General features: G+C 41.7%; 1 protein-coding gene across 1 annotated transcript; it reads right to left on the minus strand.

Moving 5' to 3' along the window:
- Nucleotides 1-3,186: 3,186 nt before the first annotated feature.
- On the minus strand, nt 3,187-12,577 carry LOC120104858 (ABC transporter B family member 21-like). The gene is made up of 13 exons (XM_039116730.1): nt 12,470-12,577; nt 12,024-12,368; nt 11,709-11,763; nt 11,436-11,611; nt 10,849-11,070; nt 10,527-10,765; nt 8,524-9,049; nt 7,992-8,265; nt 7,004-7,866; nt 6,418-6,684; nt 5,414-5,677; nt 3,826-4,119; nt 3,187-3,701 (listed from the first exon to the last, which is right to left on the minus strand). The coding sequence occupies exons 2-13, from the start codon at nt 12,327-12,329 to the stop codon at nt 3,357-3,359; spliced, it is 3,831 nt and encodes a 1,276-aa protein (XP_038972658.1). The 5' UTR covers nt 12,330-12,368; nt 12,470-12,577; the 3' UTR covers nt 3,187-3,356.
- Nucleotides 12,578-18,350: the final 5,773 nt, after the last annotated feature.

Below are 18,350 nucleotides of genomic sequence, written 5' to 3' on the forward strand. Positions count from 1 at the left end.
CATGGTTGCCCATTTGTTCGAGGAGTAGTTAGCCGAGAGGGTGCAGTCTGTCATAGTTCCGGGGTACAGTGTTCCAGATGTGAGGGTCTGGAGATCTCCACCTATAGCACAAGGGTCAAAGCCAGGAAGAGTGGAGTGAGTGTCGAGATTGGATGGCATCTCTCTGGAGGTGCTCTGTATGGCAACCCCATCTAATTCCTTCCTTCAATTCTTGGGGAGTTGCTTGGGTAGGCCATACTTCAAATCTGTGGCAGTTACAGCTGTATATGTGGCCTATCACATCTAGCTGGTTAGGAATGCCAAAATTTTTAGGGAGAGCAGTCAGCCACCAAGGTTTATCCTGGAAAGGGCTTGGATACAGGATGCTAAGATCATCCGCTCAACTCCTTCTGAAGAACTTTTAATAGCTCATGGCATCTAGAACTCTACCTCGGCATTTGTAGCAGCTCGAATGGTGTTCATCACCTGGGAGCCTCCATTGCTGAGTTTACTCAAGGTCAACTTCGACGGATGTGTGATGGATAATGGTAGGTGGGGCGAAGTGGGCTTTATGACTAGTGGCCTGAACTCCAGATTTGTCGCATCTGGCAGGAGCCCAATCTTTGACACCTTAGTTCTAGGACTGGAACCGAGGGTCGCCTGGGCTAGCTTAAGCTATGCTCGATGCACTCTGAGAGCTAGCGCCATCTTGATTGAGGGTGACTCTGCCATGATGATTGGCTGGATCCAAGGATGAGCTACGAATGTGTGTATACTGCCCTGCTTCAGGACATATGGAGTTCGGTGAGAGGATGCATCTTTTTTAGGGTGAGACACATCTACCGAGAGGTGAACGAGTCAGCGGATTGGATATGTCCTCCTCTATTGCTGATCACTCCAGTGGGATGCTCTAGACCGATGCGACGCTTGCTCCAAGGGTTTTTCTAGACTTGTTATTTTCTGACTCTCTTAGATGTATTCATGCTAGAGTGATGTGAAATGCCCGTGTTAGCAAAAAAAAATGTAGAGGTGAAGGGAAGAAGGCTGTGATTCCAAATTAAACAAGATGAGATATGGAAGCTTATCTCAAATTGCTTCCTTGCCTTACTGTCCATATCACAAAGTTTTTTGATATTGCCAGATTGCTGTCATTCACATTGTCAATTGGAAAAGAGGCTAATAGAGACCTCTGCATCTCAAAATTTGGGCTTAGAATGGAAACCCAAGAGAGAATGAGGGAGAGAACAATAGATGGACTCATGTTCTATTGATAGGGTAGCCTTACTTCAAGTAGCACTAAAATACATCCAAAGATGAGCTTTATCCCTGAGGATCAGCTTCATCTTACCTTCCGAAAAGGTTTGATCTGGGCATCCTTATGGGGGTCAAGTTTGACTTCGACCCATAGTCTAACAAACTAAAATTTTCATGAAATCCATTAAAAATGAGAAAAAGAAAAACTAATAATGCCGATGGGAAATCATCCTAGTTTGCAAGAATTACCAAGAGTTTATTATTTTGGAGGCTGCCCTATAGCTAATATAGTCGTTGCACTTGCCTTGTTCTCCTAATAACCTCTTTGATTGAGGCTTGAGGCCTAGCACATTTGTTTCTTGGTGCCTAGATAATCGAGCAGGTGCTTACGTCTGCTTAGGTGCAAAAATCTTTCTGTAAGTGTATGTAAGTTTATGAAAGATATTGATAGCAAGTAGCAAATTGCTGACAGATATCGACTCTCTAGTCAGTCTGCAATTAGGCTAGGTCATTTGAAGACATGATAAAACTGGTAATGAGACACAATTGATTAATTTTAGGAACGTAATCATGCAGTAAATGTCTGAAAATAATTCCTATCTTTTCTTTGCTATGATATTTTGCACCTTTGGCCAACGAAATCACATGCAAACACCCAGTTCCTAGGTCACTGAGATTCATTTCAAAACTGATAAAGCAATTAATGGTCATTGCAATTGTGTCAAAGAGCTTTCAATTGTCAATTGTGTCAAATGGCTATTAGTTCCATGTATCCTTTAATATGTTCCTTCCATCATTACATGTTCAGCAACATGATTTTGATTTCAACAAAAAACTGTCTTGTAGGTTGGTGCAATGGATTCCTTAATGATGTTTCACATATGTCAAATTTGCTGTGTTTTGTCATATTCACTTTACAGCAATTAAGCCATTGATCATTGTATTCCTTCAAGAAATTTTAATTAATTCCTGAGTGATGGTTTTGTCTATTCATTTGTAGCATTTTAAATTAACTAACATTAACATGATGAAGTAAAATATGAAACAACACCAGAAACATGCTTAGTGCTTGCAGGATCTAATCTTTATTTGGAGGTTTACAGTAAGCAAATTGCAGTTTTTGGCCACATTCCTGCACTATATAATAGGATAATAATAATATTTTTTTCCTTTTGCAAAAATAGGATTGCAGTCATATATAACTCAACTACATATCACTAGCATAGAAAACAAGCCTCTTGGATAATGCAAAATCAAGACAAGCCTCTTATATATTGCAGAATATTATCAACTTGGAAATAACAGCAGATGCATGAAAGCTGCCTTGTCTTCTTCCAGTGCCATATTCAACCAGATTTCGGAATCTTAACCTTCACATCAGTATATACCATTTCTTTGTAAAAAAGAGCTACCTACCTTTACAAACTCAATTTTAAAACAAACTTATAACACACCACCAGATTACACCATTTAATATGGATCTGTGGAACTTGATACATTTAAGTGAATCCAAAGATCACTTGAACATTTGGTATTGCTGTCAGATGACACATGAAGGCATTAGGTAACAGAAATGAAACCAAATACGAAGAAGGTAGGAAAGGAAGAGAAGAAGATCATGATTTATCGTGTCCTGTCATATTATTGCTTCTTACCTGATCATGCAGATAGTATCTAATATTACATATACTGCTGCCTTCCTTATGTCATCTTCAAAAAGTGAGAACCTTTGCACAAGGCTGGCAGGGTGCTAATAGTCATGTTAGCTCGAGGATGCTAGCCACTCGGCGATTATCAACGATTTAACAGGATGCCTATGACACAATTGAGTTTTGATTTCAAGGTTATCAAGAGTATAGTCATGTTCTCTAAAAAGAAAAAGTAACATGTTAAACAAGACACCTGATCTCATCTAACACGAATCCAAATAAATCAATTGCTAAGTGATTTGTTGAAAAAGGCTTCATTATATTGCTGGTAGTTGCTTTAAAAATAGGAGCTTCCACATACATAGGAGTCTTCACCCTTCAAAAGATGTCAAATGGCATCAAGGTTAGGCATTCAAACCAGTAAAAGTATTCATCTCTCACAAGAGACTAGAAATGAAAATCTGCAACGAAATATTAGCATTTGTGCAATGAAACAAGAGAGGCATAGGCCCCATTCTTGATGCCAATCAAGGCCTCATGATCTCCCTTCTCTATGATTACTCCATTCTTGACTACTGCAATTATATCAGCACCTCTGATTGTGGACAATCGGTGTGCAATAACAATTGTGGTCTGGTTGAGCATCATGCGGTCCAATGCATCTTGAACCACTCGCTCGGATTCGGCATCAAGTGCACTTGTAGCTTCATCCAAAAGCAAGATCTTTGGATCCTTTATTATTGCCCGTGCTATGGCTACTCGCTGCTTCTGCCCACCAGACAATTGGACACCTCTCTCTCCAACTGTAGTGTCATAGCCCTGCAGTATACCAGATTTGGGAAATGACAAACAGTATAAAAGACACTTCTCATCATTTTATCCATCAAACAGCTTGTTAACATTCATTTGATTATTAGCAAGAATATAGTTGAGATTATCTGACCTGCTGCAATGCACTTATGAACTGGTGCGCATTAGCTGACTCAGCAGCAGCTAAAATTTCTGCCTCTGTGGGCTCTCCTCCTTTCCCATAAGCAATGTTGGCCCGGATTGTATCATCGAACAAAACTGGTTCTTGGCTCACCAGACCCATCTGCTGTCTCAGCCATCTTAGTTGTAGCTTTTGTATTTCAAACCCATCAAGCAAAATTTGACCTGAATCAGGGTCATAGAACCTCTGAAGTAGTGAGACCACTGTTGATTTCCCACTTCCACTCTCTCCAACCAGTGCAACAGTCTGAAGGCAAGGTTAAGGTCATAAATAATACAAATTTCAATCAGTAAAAGCCCATGAATCAGATTGTGCTAGAAAATCATATGGATCGAATGACACCACGAAAGACATTTATCTAGATGTAATATGGAACACAAAAAACTACCACTATAACACAGTTCTAAGTCTATATTACTACTTTTATCTATACAAAATTGAAATACTTGCTTGGTTAAAAGTTGAAACATTTTGATTTCAAAAGGTCACATTTTAAGAATAGCTCGATTAGATTATGAGCAATGTAATGTTAGATGCTATAAATTATATAAGGAAACTTTTAGCTGTATGGATGTGGTACTTGGTTAAATAGTTTCTATCATAAATCATGATTAAGAATATTCACTAAAAAGAGATTATGTTATGCAACCAGGGGCGTAGTTGAACAGTAAAATGATTTTTTTTCACCAGATAGAATGAGGTTCTTTCATTTATATCATGGTTTCTTATATTGTACAAGTAGAAAAATCAGACATTCAGCATTTTCTAAAAAGATAGACTAGGTTTTTAGTTTCTTTCACAAAAAATATCACAAATCAAGAGAGGAGACATTCGAGGATATTTCAAGAGCGTGATGTTTCTTTTCAAGATTTTGCATATTTTCTTTCTTCTTACAAAGTTTATTATTTGATATATATATATATATATATATATATATAGAGAGAGAGAGAGAGAGAGAGAGAGAGAGAGATTGGCTTGGCTACATTCAAGTGGATCTCAACTCAGATCTGGCCAGGTTTAGATTGGACGATGGGGGATCCTATATCAACGATTAGACAATGTGATCTATTACATCTAAATTGCCTACATACCGAAAATTATGTGATTTGGAGACCCCAAGCTTATGCATCAAGAGATCAAAACATTGGATAGTCTAAATAACACAAACTAATATATATTTTTTTGACCACTTTATGCTTAGGTGTTAGGGGTCTCCAAGTCACATGATTTTTAGGGTATAAGCATTTTAGAGGGAGTAGATCACATCTAACGGCTTGGATCATTGATATAGGACCCTTATCTTTCAATCTAGACCAACCTAATCTAGGTGAAGATTAAATGGAATGTAACCGAGTCTCTCTCTCTCTCTCTCTCTAAATGTAGAAAAACTATCGGCACATTGATAGTTTCTGTCAGAACGTACACAAACAGGAGCAAAAAAGACAGCATGCAAAAGGTAGAGGAATAATGGCATATGTGCTTTGATAACTCTCAAAATTGTTAGGTTGTGTTTCCATAATTTCATTCAAACATTAGTTACCTTTCCTGATTGAACAGCCAAGCAGAGGTCCTTGAAAATCTGGACATCTGGCCTTGTAGGATACCGGAAGCTGACATGCTGAAATTCAATATTCCCCTTCACTAGTTGTATGGTCATCCCAGAATCATCACTAGGATCTATCCTGGATTTCTGATCAAGGATTGCAAATACTGAAGCTGTAGCAGATTTAGCTTTTCTAGCATCAGGTGCTAGGAAGCTTGACTGGGAAATCCCTACTGCCGCAAAATTAAGTACAAAGAAGACCTACAAAGCATATCAAAACTATGAGCTACAATTACATTGAGGAGAAGGAAGTTGCGTTGTAATTTTGAAATGAGTTCAGTTTCATGAAGGCATTATGAAATAGGATGATATCTTTGATCAGAAGCATATTTATCATTTTATATCTAATTTATTTGTAAAACAAAGGATGAAAATAAATCTAGCTTTGTCTCTTTAGAGGTTGCTATGATGCTATCTGATGATTTTCTTCTCACAGCATGTATTCTAAATCAAGGAAAAAAAAAAGATCATGCATTTTGAATCAACAAATAACTCAATACATTTACTTGTTCCTTTCCAATGATTGATAGTTACAAGGGAATTCAAAGTGAAAATTTTTGAAAGAAAAGGCCAATATTTTCTCGAAACACCTTAAAATTTTCCCCTTCCCAAGAGGTTGGAATTTTGAGCAAGAAAATCAAAAAAGTTCTCTCCTAGGCAATTTATTTAAGATAAAAGTTACCCCAGTCAAGCATGAAAAGAGATTTCTCAACAACCTTCTCCTTAATTTCTCGCTACAACCAAACAAAGGAAAGTTCTTGACTTTCTTTTCTTTCTTTTCACCATAGAAAAAAAATATTTTTCTTTCACTTTCTTGGCAACTAAATAGAGCCTATGTTTCTGGAGCACAATAAACCAAAAGGATCGTTGATATCGTGATGCAAAAAATGTCATTTTCCCCTAATCACCAGTTTAGACTAATCAAATATATACCAACATACTTTAAAAATGTCTGTGGACGTAGTCTTGCCATCCTCTATAAGTCGTGCTCCAACATAGAAACTGGTTGCATACACGCAAAAAAGAAAAAAGTAGGACAGCCCAAAGCCCACTCCACTAATCAACCCTTGCCTTGTGACTATGTTTTTAGGACCTTCACATTTCTTCTGATAAAGCTCCAGCACCTTATCCTCAGCAGTGAAAGAAGCAACCGTTCTTATACTTCCAACCGCATCACTAGCAACCTGACTTGCTTCCTCATACTTCACCTGCAAAAGGAAACCATCACAAACAAAGAAGACCATAAAACTTCTAATAAAAACTATAACATGAAACTCCAAGTATTAGTTGAATGGAAATTGTAGTTTGAAGTTCCAAGTGTCTGAATTTGTTCATTGGTTTCATTTTTTTTTTGTAAAAGAATTTGTGAATGGGGCATTCATAATAAAATTTGGATCTTGCAGCAAATCCATTCAACCAATAAGAGTAATTTGCAATCCATTTTATCATCATTTTGGGTTAGAGGAAGAGTAATTCAAAGCAATAATGCAAGGAATCAATGATCTCCATTAAATTTTATAGTCAAACCTTCAAATCAGCATCAAGTCCCTTCATGAGTTTCATCTGGATCCATCCATTAACCGTGATTACAGGTACCAATGCTACTATTAGCAAAGCCAGCTGCCAGCAAGCAGCAACAGCTATGACCAGGCCAGCAATGAAAGTAGTGGCATTTTGAGTTATCAGCCCAAGTGCATCACCAACAAGACTCCGAACTGCAGCTGCATCTGCTGAAAGCCTTGCTCCAATTGCTCCACTGGAGTTCTCAGATTTGTCAAACCACCCAATTTCCATGTTAACAACCTTACCAAATGACATTGACCTGATCCTCTGTATCAACCTGGACCCAGCCACAGCAAAGAAGTATGCTCTAGCCGGAATTGATACTACGGTCACCAAACCAAGGACTACAAACATCAACGACCAGAACCTAGAATCCTTCCTGAGATTTGCTGGTGGTCCATAAAATGTATGAATTATACTGGAGAGCAGTACTCCAAAGATGGGCAATACTACACCACTGACTACTGCAGCAATTACACCTAACAGGACAACTGGAAGCTCTGGTTTGTTCAAATAAGCAAGGCGGCTGAGAGGCACTTCCTGATGATGCTGTGGTGACTCCCCATGGCTGGGTTTCTTCTGTGTAATTTCTTGAATGTCAGGTCCAGCAGGCAGTCTGAAGGACTCTGAGAATGAATGACGGCTCCTGCTAGCACCAGATGAGCTTGTTGATCTCCAGGAAGATGATCGTTTCCTCAAATTTACAGCCACTGATAAATTGCCCTGATCAGGAAGAGAATTTTGTTCTGAATCTTGGTTCACATCCTGCAATTGTGTAAGTCGAGAATACGGTCCATCAGGATTCTTGATGAGCTGATCATGCGATCCTGAAGGATATATGAAGGAATAAATCATTCAGAAATCAGATTATGACTCTAGAAGTTGTTGCCATGTTGCAATAAAGCTGCAAAGGGTGAGAAGTAAAATTTGATTGAATCTTCACAAATAATACCTTTTTCAACTATTGACCCATGATGGAGCACAGTGATCATATCAGCTTTTCTCACTGTACTCAAGCGATGAGCAACTATGACAGTGGTTCGATTACTCATGACTTTGTCTAGTGCTTCCTGCACCATCTGTTCTGATTCTGCATCAAGAGCACTCGTGGCTTCATCTAATAGTAGTATTCGTGGGTTCTTCAATATTGCTCTGGCTATTGCAACTCTTTGTTTTTGTCCCCCAGAGAGCTGTGTTCCATGCTCACCAACCAAGGTGTCAATGCCCTAGTAGCAGTATCATCAATTCAGTTATCATGTACTAACAATTAAAGAATTCAAAACCTTTATGACATCAAGAAAGAAAAGGAAGCCTTGTTCCATTATCTGCACTTAACAAGGACAGAGCCACCTTTACCTTTCCTATAATAGTTATGGAAAAGATTTGAAGTATTCTGTGAACATGTTTGATAACCATAAGCAAACAGTGTATAGTGATCAAAAATAGAAGGAAAGATAAATGTTTTGAAGTTTGAAAAGATTAACCTCAGGCAGTCTATCAATAAATTTAGAAGCATTGGCCAGCTCCAGTGCAGCTCTGATTTCTTCAATAGTTGCATCATCTTTGCCGTAAGTAATGTTATTTCTAATACTAGATGCAAAGAGTACTGGTTCCTGACTAACTAATCCAATTTTTCCTCTGATCCATCTGAGCTGAAACTCCTTGATATTTATTCCATCTATAAGAACTTCACCAGCTTGTGGATCATAAAACCTCTCAATTAGACTGATCACCGTTGACTTCCCACTTCCACTCTCTCCAACCAAAGCGACAGTCGTTCCACTTGGTATAATTAGAGAAAGTCCAGTGAATATTTGCTCATCTGGCCTAGCTGGATAGCTAAAACAGACATCCCTTAGTTCAAGATTTCCTATAATGTCATCCAAAATTTTTCCAGTAGTGTCATATGCATCTATCTCAGGCTTCCTATTGAATATTTCAAACATCTTGAATGCTGCCACTTTTCCTGCTGCAAATGCGCTTGAACATGGAGATGCCTGGCCTAAAGACCTGTAGAAATTTCATCAAGATGGACAAGTAAAAATTGTTGACATTCTCAACAATCAACAGAATAATATATGTGGGTTTCACAAGATGCATATATGTAAGCCGGTCTGCTCCCTTAATTCACCGGGGCATGCAGACTTCCAAACATTGCACATGGATACAGACTCATATGCATAAATATATGGGAACATTAATGCATGCAGTGGTTCCTTGCTAGTTGGAAACCAAGTATGAGTTATTGTTGACCTGGATGTAGAATGAATATAGCAGGAAAGAAGAAAAATATTAGGACTTGTTCATTATTGAATTGGGGAAGAGGAGGTAGTTCAGAGGTTGACAATTCAGTGGGATAACCCATATAGTTTTGTAGAACAATCTACTAATAAGAATAGCCATATACTAGCATTCAGAGTGGACTGGGGATTACATGTTCCTAGGGTCCATCATTATGATCTTATATTACAAAAATGCAAACATTTTCGTGTAATTTTAACAATATGTTAACTTCTGCTCCTGATATTTCTAAAACTGAGAAATCAAGTAATTATGTTAAGTCAAAGCTTAATCCGTATGAATGGATTATAAAAGAAGGTTCATTAATAAATCAACATAAAGCAGATTATTTGAAGAAATAAGTGTTTGACTCAGATATTTCATAATAGAACCTTTATAATCCAATAAGGCAGATGCTTGGCTTCTTGTGCAGATGTAGAAGAAACTGTGCTGGGAAAGATACCTACCAGTTCAAGCGAGTCTACTCATAACACATGATTGGCTTGACAGTAGCCCTGGTCATGGGAACTTATTATAAATCAACCCCATTTATCACATGAAGCGTTCTTATAAGAACTAAAAAATATATGAAATGGAAAAGAGCAGGGTTGCGGACGTTTAGAAGATCTGAAAAGGTTTTGCGCTCATTCTTTAAACACATTTCTTCTGCAAGGCTTATACATACTATTCTAATCCACAAGTTTATGATATGCATATTTAGTAGTTCTCAGGTTTAAACTACCAAATATTAGAAGTCAAGTAACTTTATAAACCTAGAGAAAAGATTGAATATATTCAGTGATCATTGCTAATGTCATCAAGAACTTTCAGCATTGAATGGAAATTCTACATAAAACTGCTACCGAAGTTGCTTATGCTTAATGGACACCATATACAAATACAAGCTAGAAACATATACATTTTATAACATCAATATACTGATAAGGTGAAAACTTATGATTTGCCATCAGATTTCAGGAATCTTGAGATCGATGTCATTTTGTAAGGGAGCAACCGCGAGCCTCAAGCCTCCAAGTGTTTCCATAATTTGCAATATGCAACTTACATCAAGCAGCAATAGATAGGAATCTAAAGGATCTTGCTACTAATAAGTAATTCATAAGTTCATAAAATAGAGAGGATTGGAGATTATATATATATATATATATATATATCACATAGTGCATATTGGGTAATTTAAGCTTACATGGAACCAGTAACAACCGCGAAAATCACGTTAATAACATCTCCACCAGTATAATCTTTTTTCTGTATCATATTGGATCCAAACCATACACCTAAGCCATAAGAACAGATTATAATACCAATAGTCGCACCCAAACCAAAGCCTGCAGCTAAACCCTCCAGAACGCTGGCCTTGTAAACACTCTTTAGAGATCTATTATATTTTTCTACAGCCTGTTTCTCTCCAGTAAAAGAAGCAACCTGAAAAGGAATCAAAGCAGTGAGATCAGAAAAAAAATGAAAAGGTATTCTGATTTCAAAAGAAACAGAGGAAATGTTCTTACTGTTCTAATGGAGCCAATAGTTTGCTCCACTGTGGCTGCTGCCACAGAGTATGCTGTTTGCGCATTGGCGGCCATCTTGGTGATAGCAATAGCCATCACTGCCGCAGCAAGCACAACAAGAGGAATAACGGATAACATAACAAGGGTAAGTTGCCAGCCTTTGAAAAATGCTACTATAAACCCTCCTATAAATGATGATACCAGCTGAATGAACTTTCCAACCTGTAAATTGGAATAAAAACCATGACAAAGAAATCAAGGAGTTGAAAAAAAATATGGAGCTGAAGGTCATGAAAGATATAATGATGTAGGAAGTCTCACAATCTTTCAAATCCCAGACTAAGTCTAAACTTCTCCCAGGCAAGACAAGTATCTTGTAGTCAACTAAATACATTAAGCAGAAAGCATATATTTTTATTAAGTAAAGCAGCAATCAAATGTGCAGCATTACCTACACAGGCTGCTAATTAGGTACGGGTAAAATAAACATCAGAGGTTTGTAAGATACTGTTGGAATGTGTTTGAACTTATCCTGCAAGATGAAACGATAGCGTAAATGGAGATAGACAAAAGAAAGGCAATTGTACCTTTTCACCCATGGCATCTTGAATGAGATAAGTGTCACCTGATATCTTTCCAATGAGCTCTCCTGTATTTGCTTCCTTGTCAAAGAAGGAAATATCCTGTCCCAGTATAGCTTTTAAGTACAGATTCCGGATTCGAGCAGCCTGTTTTTCCCCAGTGGTTGTCCAGCATGCCACCTCTACCCAAAAACATTTAAGGTTTGCTCTTAGGTACAAATATAACAACCATCTTATTACTCTAACTACTGCCTCATGTTTATAAATGTATGTTCTTACGGAGGCATGATGCCACACCATTTGCCACGCCCAGGTATATGAACTTGAGAGCTACCTAATGAAGTGAGATCATAAAGTAGGTTACTTCGATTCACAAGTAACAAAATCAAGAAGATTCTACAACGTGATGGGAAACCAAGAACCAGAGGAACAAGGAAAACATATGCCACTAAATATAGAGCAGAAATCCTTAGAAACACTAAAAGATAACAAATAAATCTGGAACCAATTTAAATTGAACATAAGAGTTGGCATATACTATTTGAGTGATGATCATAAGACTACAAAAGAAGTTATGACAATCATTTTAGCCACCTTGGAAATTTCATGAACCACAATATGAACATCCGTAGTCTTCCCAAGTATGTTAATCAGTTCCCCAAAAAGAACTGTCATAAGTGGTAATGAGATCCCATTTGCTGCAGCTGCAACTGAACCAGTGACCATCAAAACAAGATCAGCTGTGTCAGCAAATGAGAAAAGCTTGTAGTAGGGGACACTATTCTTCTTTTCATCTGAGTCTTGCAGCTTAATTGTGTCTGCAACATCTTTTTCTATCTCTACTCCTTTGGACGTTGCATCAACTGAAGGATTTGGCATCTCCATCTCTCCCTTGGTCATATCTCTGCATCAGAAATCAGAACATTTCATTTGATTGCCCTGCAGTTCAACACCTCAAATAAGTACTCAATGATTAAGTAAGCATGGTGTCAGCACCTTATGAGCTGTGTCATGATAACAAAAGTTGGTAAGGAGATCACCAGTAGTTATACTCTAGAATGGTATTTGTTTAGATGATTGAATAAAAAATTCATCATTTAGTTCATCTTCTAGATCCATTGGCGCTTTCTGGTGAGAAGTACCCACTGGAAACAAAAAAAGGGACAAATATAAGAATCGCTGACCACTTCAAACTTTGATACTCAACACAAAAGGGTGTTCATAAAGCTTACAATCAGAAAGATAAAAATTATTGTTACTTTAGGCCTGATTGACATAAGGTTCAGGTTGTGGGGTTATAACTATGGAGTTCTAATTTACAACATTACAAAGTATGTACCAAAGAGACTTCTCTTTTTCCCCTTCATTCTGAAGCTTCCTATGTTCTTTAAAAATTGAAAGAGGACAAGCAGATTTTAAACTATGGAGCAAGCATCTGGGTCAACAGTTGACACATGATAACAGTATAATGTCCAAAGAGTTGATCAAGTAGTGTTTTCTCAGTACCTAGAAGAAATTGGCCCCTGGCATCTCAATGTTAACACAGTCAATTTTGAGGGAAGCATTCATGCAAGGAACAGCTAACAGCAAACAACGGTTATTTGTCAGGTGAAGTGAGGCACCGGCTGCCTGAATCTACCCTAGCAAATCTGGATTCTGGTTAGATACCAAGAATAGTTTTGGCTATACACATGGCCATAGTACGAGATGACACGGTGGCTAGATGTAATAAGTGTTTTGCATTTGGTCTTTACCAAATTTTGTGTAAGTTCAGTTTACAGTCTTGCCAAGTCCGGATCTTGACTGATCATGCATCAAGTGCTGTGAGGCACCGGCCATCCAATTAAATCTAAATTCTGGCTAAATAAGTTATTTATTTTGCTTGTACACATGACCTTGTTACAAGTTTATGTTTTGCAGACAACCAAGTTTCATTTGCCATTTACTTTGTGCTGTTACTTTGTTTAAGCTCAATCTCTCATCTCAGAAAGTCAGGACCTTGACTGATTTAGCAAGTTCAAATTTTGTAATTCAGCAGATAGTTTGAAGAAACTCAACAAAGAGTTCGATATCAAAATGAAGGGGAAATAAACCATAGAAACTGAAAAACTTCTTCCCAAAGGAACACGTTTCAACATGATTTTTACTTTTAAATTCATTGATTATTTCCGATAACTATTTACTCAAAGATCATTTTGACCAAATCAATATGAAAAGCATTTCTTTATTGATTCACACTGCCAGAAAAAAATATCTGATGGTCTGCTTATAATAATTTGAGATTTTTTTTTCTAATGATTAGGATCCCAAAGTCCCACCTGAACTCCAGAATATCTCAGTTTCTGACTGGCAGCACTGCATGGGCAATAAGAAATGGTAAGGGGAAGTTTAATTGGCCTTCTGCTACATCCAGTTCTGATTGATTGCTTAAGCTACAAGTAAAAGATATAGTAAATTTGGAAAATCTCATGAAGCAATATATCAAAATATGAACTACCTAATTATAATTAAATTTCTCAACAGTCCATTCTTTGGCTTGTCTGTGCAAGGAGGAATCTTACCTTACGATCCCTATAAAGATCCTTTTCTTCTTTTTAAAACGGACATTGAAGAAGACCACCCGAGCATGCTGTAGACAAGGTAAGTAAATTGATAGTAAAACAATTAAATTTCTCAATGGCATCATTTCATTACTTGCCCAAGCAAGCAGGTATCCTATCTTATGATCCATTTAATAAGTCTTCTTCCATTTAAAATGGCAGTATAAGAAGACTACATGAGCTAGTTGTAGCCAATGTAAGGCTCAATGCAATCATTAAATCACTTGTCTGTCGCACGCACGGTGGTGCCGCTTTCATGCAACAAAGGGTATTTCCACTTCATTGATTCTTCAACTACATGGGAGGCATTTTGGATCTTTCTGCTGTCTTGGTGAAAGAGGTGGAGAGGATAAAGACAATCACTTTGGAGATACCTCTTTTGTCTCATTGAACTGAGAATGACTCTTAAACTGACTCCTCCTAACATCCAATTCAATCAAGAAGTAGTTGAAAACATAGAATTTCGGCCACAATAATTTGGACCACTCGTCAGGCTGGCCCGTACAACACTATCATGGATTTGTTTCCTAAAAAAACTTCAGAAAAAAGAAAAGAGGGGAATCCTTTTGTAGGTTGGTCCGCATACTGTGCGAAAATTTATGGCTTTACGATTGTTGGGGGAAAAACCCCAAGTCATGCCGCCACGGAGGCGCTCGACTAAAGTGCGCCGACCGGAAAGGCGCTCGGCCGAAGAGTGCCGACCAGCAGGGTGCTCGGCTAGAGAGCACCGACCAGAGAGAGCGCCAAGAAGAAGCGCCCAACCAAAATGACCAAGTAGGGATGCTCGGCTAAAAAGAATCGACCAGAGAACGCCGACCAGAGAAAGCGCTTGCCTAAAGAGCGCCGACCAGGAAACCAACCAAAGAGCGGAAGTAAAGACGCTCGCCCAAAGGGCGCCGAGCAGAAGTACTATGAAGCAACCCCGCCACAGGGCGCCCCATTGGGCGACCAGCTCGGCTCGGCACCCCTGCCGAGCCGATTGCCTTGGACCAAATGTTCAACTTCCGCCTAACCCTCTAAGCCTGAGGGACTTGACAACTCCACCACAACCTGCCGCTATCTCCAAGCCATCAAGGCATAAGATCTCCGCAGGTATTCGGCACGACCTGCCATTAATGCATGAGACCCCCTCGAGTCTCCGATGCACCCAGTCATTTAATGAACACGGCTCAAGACGATCTCCGGATCACTGAACCATCAGAGCGTATGGCTCTTCCTGACCGCCGGTTCATTCGGTAATAAATGCACTTACCATCCACGAACCCCAGGCCCACTACGGCTGACGGTTCAACCACTCCAACGGGTCCGATCGACCGCGACAACTCCCTGATTCCGGTCTGATCCGGCCTTATTCTCCACCACGCCATTAATGGGCCAAATCGTGCCCAATTATTACAAAAGAGGACAAATTCCTCTGTCACCTCCCAGGTAACACAAATCCCCTTCTATAAAAAGGAACCTGGGAGGGAGAAAAAGGGGGGACCCCGGACAGAACTCTCCTAGACCGGGTGGAAAGAAGTAAACAACACAGACAATTGAGGACATCATCCTCTTCATCTTCTTTATCTTATCCAAATGTTCTTGCTGTCTTCTCCATATACTCTCTTCCCTGCTCTCTCCACATATCTGCCCCCTCTGACTTAAGCATCGGAGGGCCGGCGCCGGGGAGCCCGGCCACCGGTTTTCTTGCAGGACTTATGCCCCCCAGGAGGACGCCACCCGCCGGCACGCCATTGACCACCGCTCCTACGGCGGACTTGCACCCCTCCAGAAGGACGCCACCAGTCGGCGCACGGTCATCCACTGTCCCTGCGGCGGAGCCCCTCCTTCCCCTGGCTTCGTGGCGGCCCCCGGGTCCAATTTCCAGCAACAGTTGGCGCTAGAGGAAGGGCCCGAGTTCGCTGCCATGAAGTTAAGAAGCAAAGGGGCTTCCAACGCCTCTCGACGTCCTCCACCAAGTCCAGAACGTTCCGTTCGGAACTCACCACCTCCGGCCGAGTCAGCGCCTCAAGTTCGACCGGAGCAGTTTGATGCCCTGGTGCAGCAAGTGCAGGCGTTGGCTACCGCCGTCCAAAGCTTGCAACCCAGGGGCATTCCAGCGGCACCGCCTCCTCCGGCTCCAGTTCAACCGGAGCCTCCTACAAGCGGACTTCCCCTTCGAGGTCAGGACTCCCAAGTCCAGGCCTCCCTCTGGAGAGAGCACCCAGCCAGGGGCCACGGAGGCTGGCCACAGCCTTCAGAAGCTGAGTCGGTTCCAGGGCAACCTGCGTTCGAACGAACCGCTGCAGCAATCCTCCAGAATGATGAACTCGACAAGAAGGTCGAGAAGTTGGAGCGCCAAATCCAGGCCCTCCACCGAAGGAAGTCGGGGCGTGATGGTGACTTTGAGTTTACTACGAAGTCGCCCTTCTCTCCGGAGATTGAAGATGAACCGGTTCCGCTACGGTTCAAGATGCCCCAGGTGGAGCCCTACAACGGCAAGGCTGATCCCCTCGACCACCTGGAGAGTTACCGGGTCTTAATGGCCCTACAAGGAGCCTCGGAGGCCATGATGTGCAAAGCTTTTCCGGCGACACTCCGAGGGCCAGCCCGACTTTGGTTTACCGGGCTGAAACCGAGTACTGTCTCTTCCTTTGAGCAGCTTGGCAGACAATTTGCTGGCAACTTTGCCGCCAGCCAACCCCAGCGGCGGACGTCCGACTCCCTCCTAGACATTAAACAAAAGGAGGGAGAATCCTTCAAGGAGTACTTGGACCGGTTCACCGCCGCAACATGGGAGGTCCGGGAGCTTGACCAGTCCATCGCCATGTCAGCACTGAAGACTGGAGCCCGGTCTTACAGATTCCTCTTCTCGATTGAGAAGAATTTTCCCGCGGACCTCACTGAAATGTTCGCTCGGGCGCGGAAATACGCCAAGGCGGAAGAAGCCGTGGCAGCTAGGCAGGGCGGAACCGAGCAGAACTCCAAGAAGAGACGCCGCGAGGAGCGCGGCCAGCCCAGAAGCCCGTCTCCGCGACGAGCTAAGAATCCGCCCCGCCCAAAGAGTCCACCCCGGTTGAGGGGACCGCCACAGCAAAGGTCACCCCTCCGCCCGAAGTTCCCATTGCAGGCCCGTGCACCCGAAGGGAGGTATGAAAGATACACTCCCCTCAACGCTCCTCGGGCTGAAATCCTCATGGAGATTGAGAGTCGGGATCACATCCGGCTCCCACCTCCGAAGCCAGACACCAGAACCCGGCGTGATCCCCGGAAGTATTGCCGCTTCCACCGGGATCACGGACATGATACCGAGGAGTGTTACCAGCTCCGAAATGAGATCGAAGCACTCATCCGCCGAGGGGTGCTCGATCGATTCGTGCAAGGCCGGCGTGAAGAGAAGCGGCCAGCCGAAGGAGCAGCACAGCCTGAAGGCTCGAATGCCAACAGGCCCATCGCCGGCGTCATCAACACTATCCGAGGCGGGGCCTCGGCTGGAGAAGCTTCGGGGGAAGAAACCTCAAAGCGCCTGCGCACCTCTGAAGCCATCTCCTTCTCAGAAGATGATCTAGAGGGAGTCGAAACTCCCCATGATGATGCCGTGGTCATCTCCATGATCATAAATAAATTTGATGTAAAACGCATCTTAGTTGATAATGGAAGCTCAGCGAATGTTTTGTACTTTGGTGCATATTGTAAAATGGGGATGACCAAAGAACAGCTGCGGAGGATGAATGCCCCGTTAGTTGGATTTACTGGGGATTCAGTCCCAGTAGAAGGCGAGATCGACCTTTTGGTCACAGTCGGGCTCGCCCCCCGCGAAAGTACTGTGGGGATGAGCTTCCTCGTGATACGCCTTCCCTCGGCCTACAATGCCATCCTCGGAAGGCCAGGCCTCAACGCCCTCCGAGCGGTGGTCTCAACTCGCCACTTGCTTATGCGATTCCCCACCAGCCAGGGAGTCGGCGAAGTTCGAGGGGACCAAATGGTGGCAAGGCGATGCTACCTGGCGACCCATGAAGCGAGACGATCAGCCGAGGTGTCTGCCCCAACAACTGACCAGCCCACAACTGAGGTTATGGAGGCACGGGTCAACCCCCAGAAAGAGCGGGTAGAGCCTGGTGAGTCACTGATCCAAGTTCCCTTACGAGAGAACTTTTCCGAGCTAACCGTGCAGGTCGGCTCCGGCCTCGACGAGCACGAGAGGGGTCGCCTCGTCAACTTCCTGTGAGACAACATGGATATTTTCGCATGGTCGCCTGCAGACATGCCGGGGATAGATCCCGAGATCATGGTCCACCGGCTCCAAGTAAAGCCAACCAGCAAGCCCGTGCGGCAGAAGAAG

The sequence above is a fragment of the Phoenix dactylifera genome, unplaced genomic scaffold (genome assembly GCF_009389715.1).
Source record: "Phoenix dactylifera cultivar Barhee BC4 unplaced genomic scaffold, palm_55x_up_171113_PBpolish2nd_filt_p 000128F, whole genome shotgun sequence".
NCBI classification, from domain to species: Eukaryota; Viridiplantae; Streptophyta; class Magnoliopsida; order Arecales; family Arecaceae; genus Phoenix; species Phoenix dactylifera.

Excerpts from the sequence above, each read along its gene's own strand:
- LOC120104858 (XM_039116730.1), bottom strand. The coding sequence starts at position 12,329 with ATGACCAAGGGAGAGATGGAGATGCCAAATCCTTCAGTTGATGCAACG. Across the intron at positions 10,766-10,848 it reads CTATTGGCTCCATTAGAACA|GTTGCTTCTTTTACTGGAGA; the intron begins GTAAGAACATTT and ends ATTCCTTTTCAG. Across the intron at positions 6,685-7,003 it reads GACTTGATGCTGATTTGAAG|GTGAAGTATGAGGAAGCAAG; the intron begins GTTTGACTATAA and ends TTCCTTTTGCAG.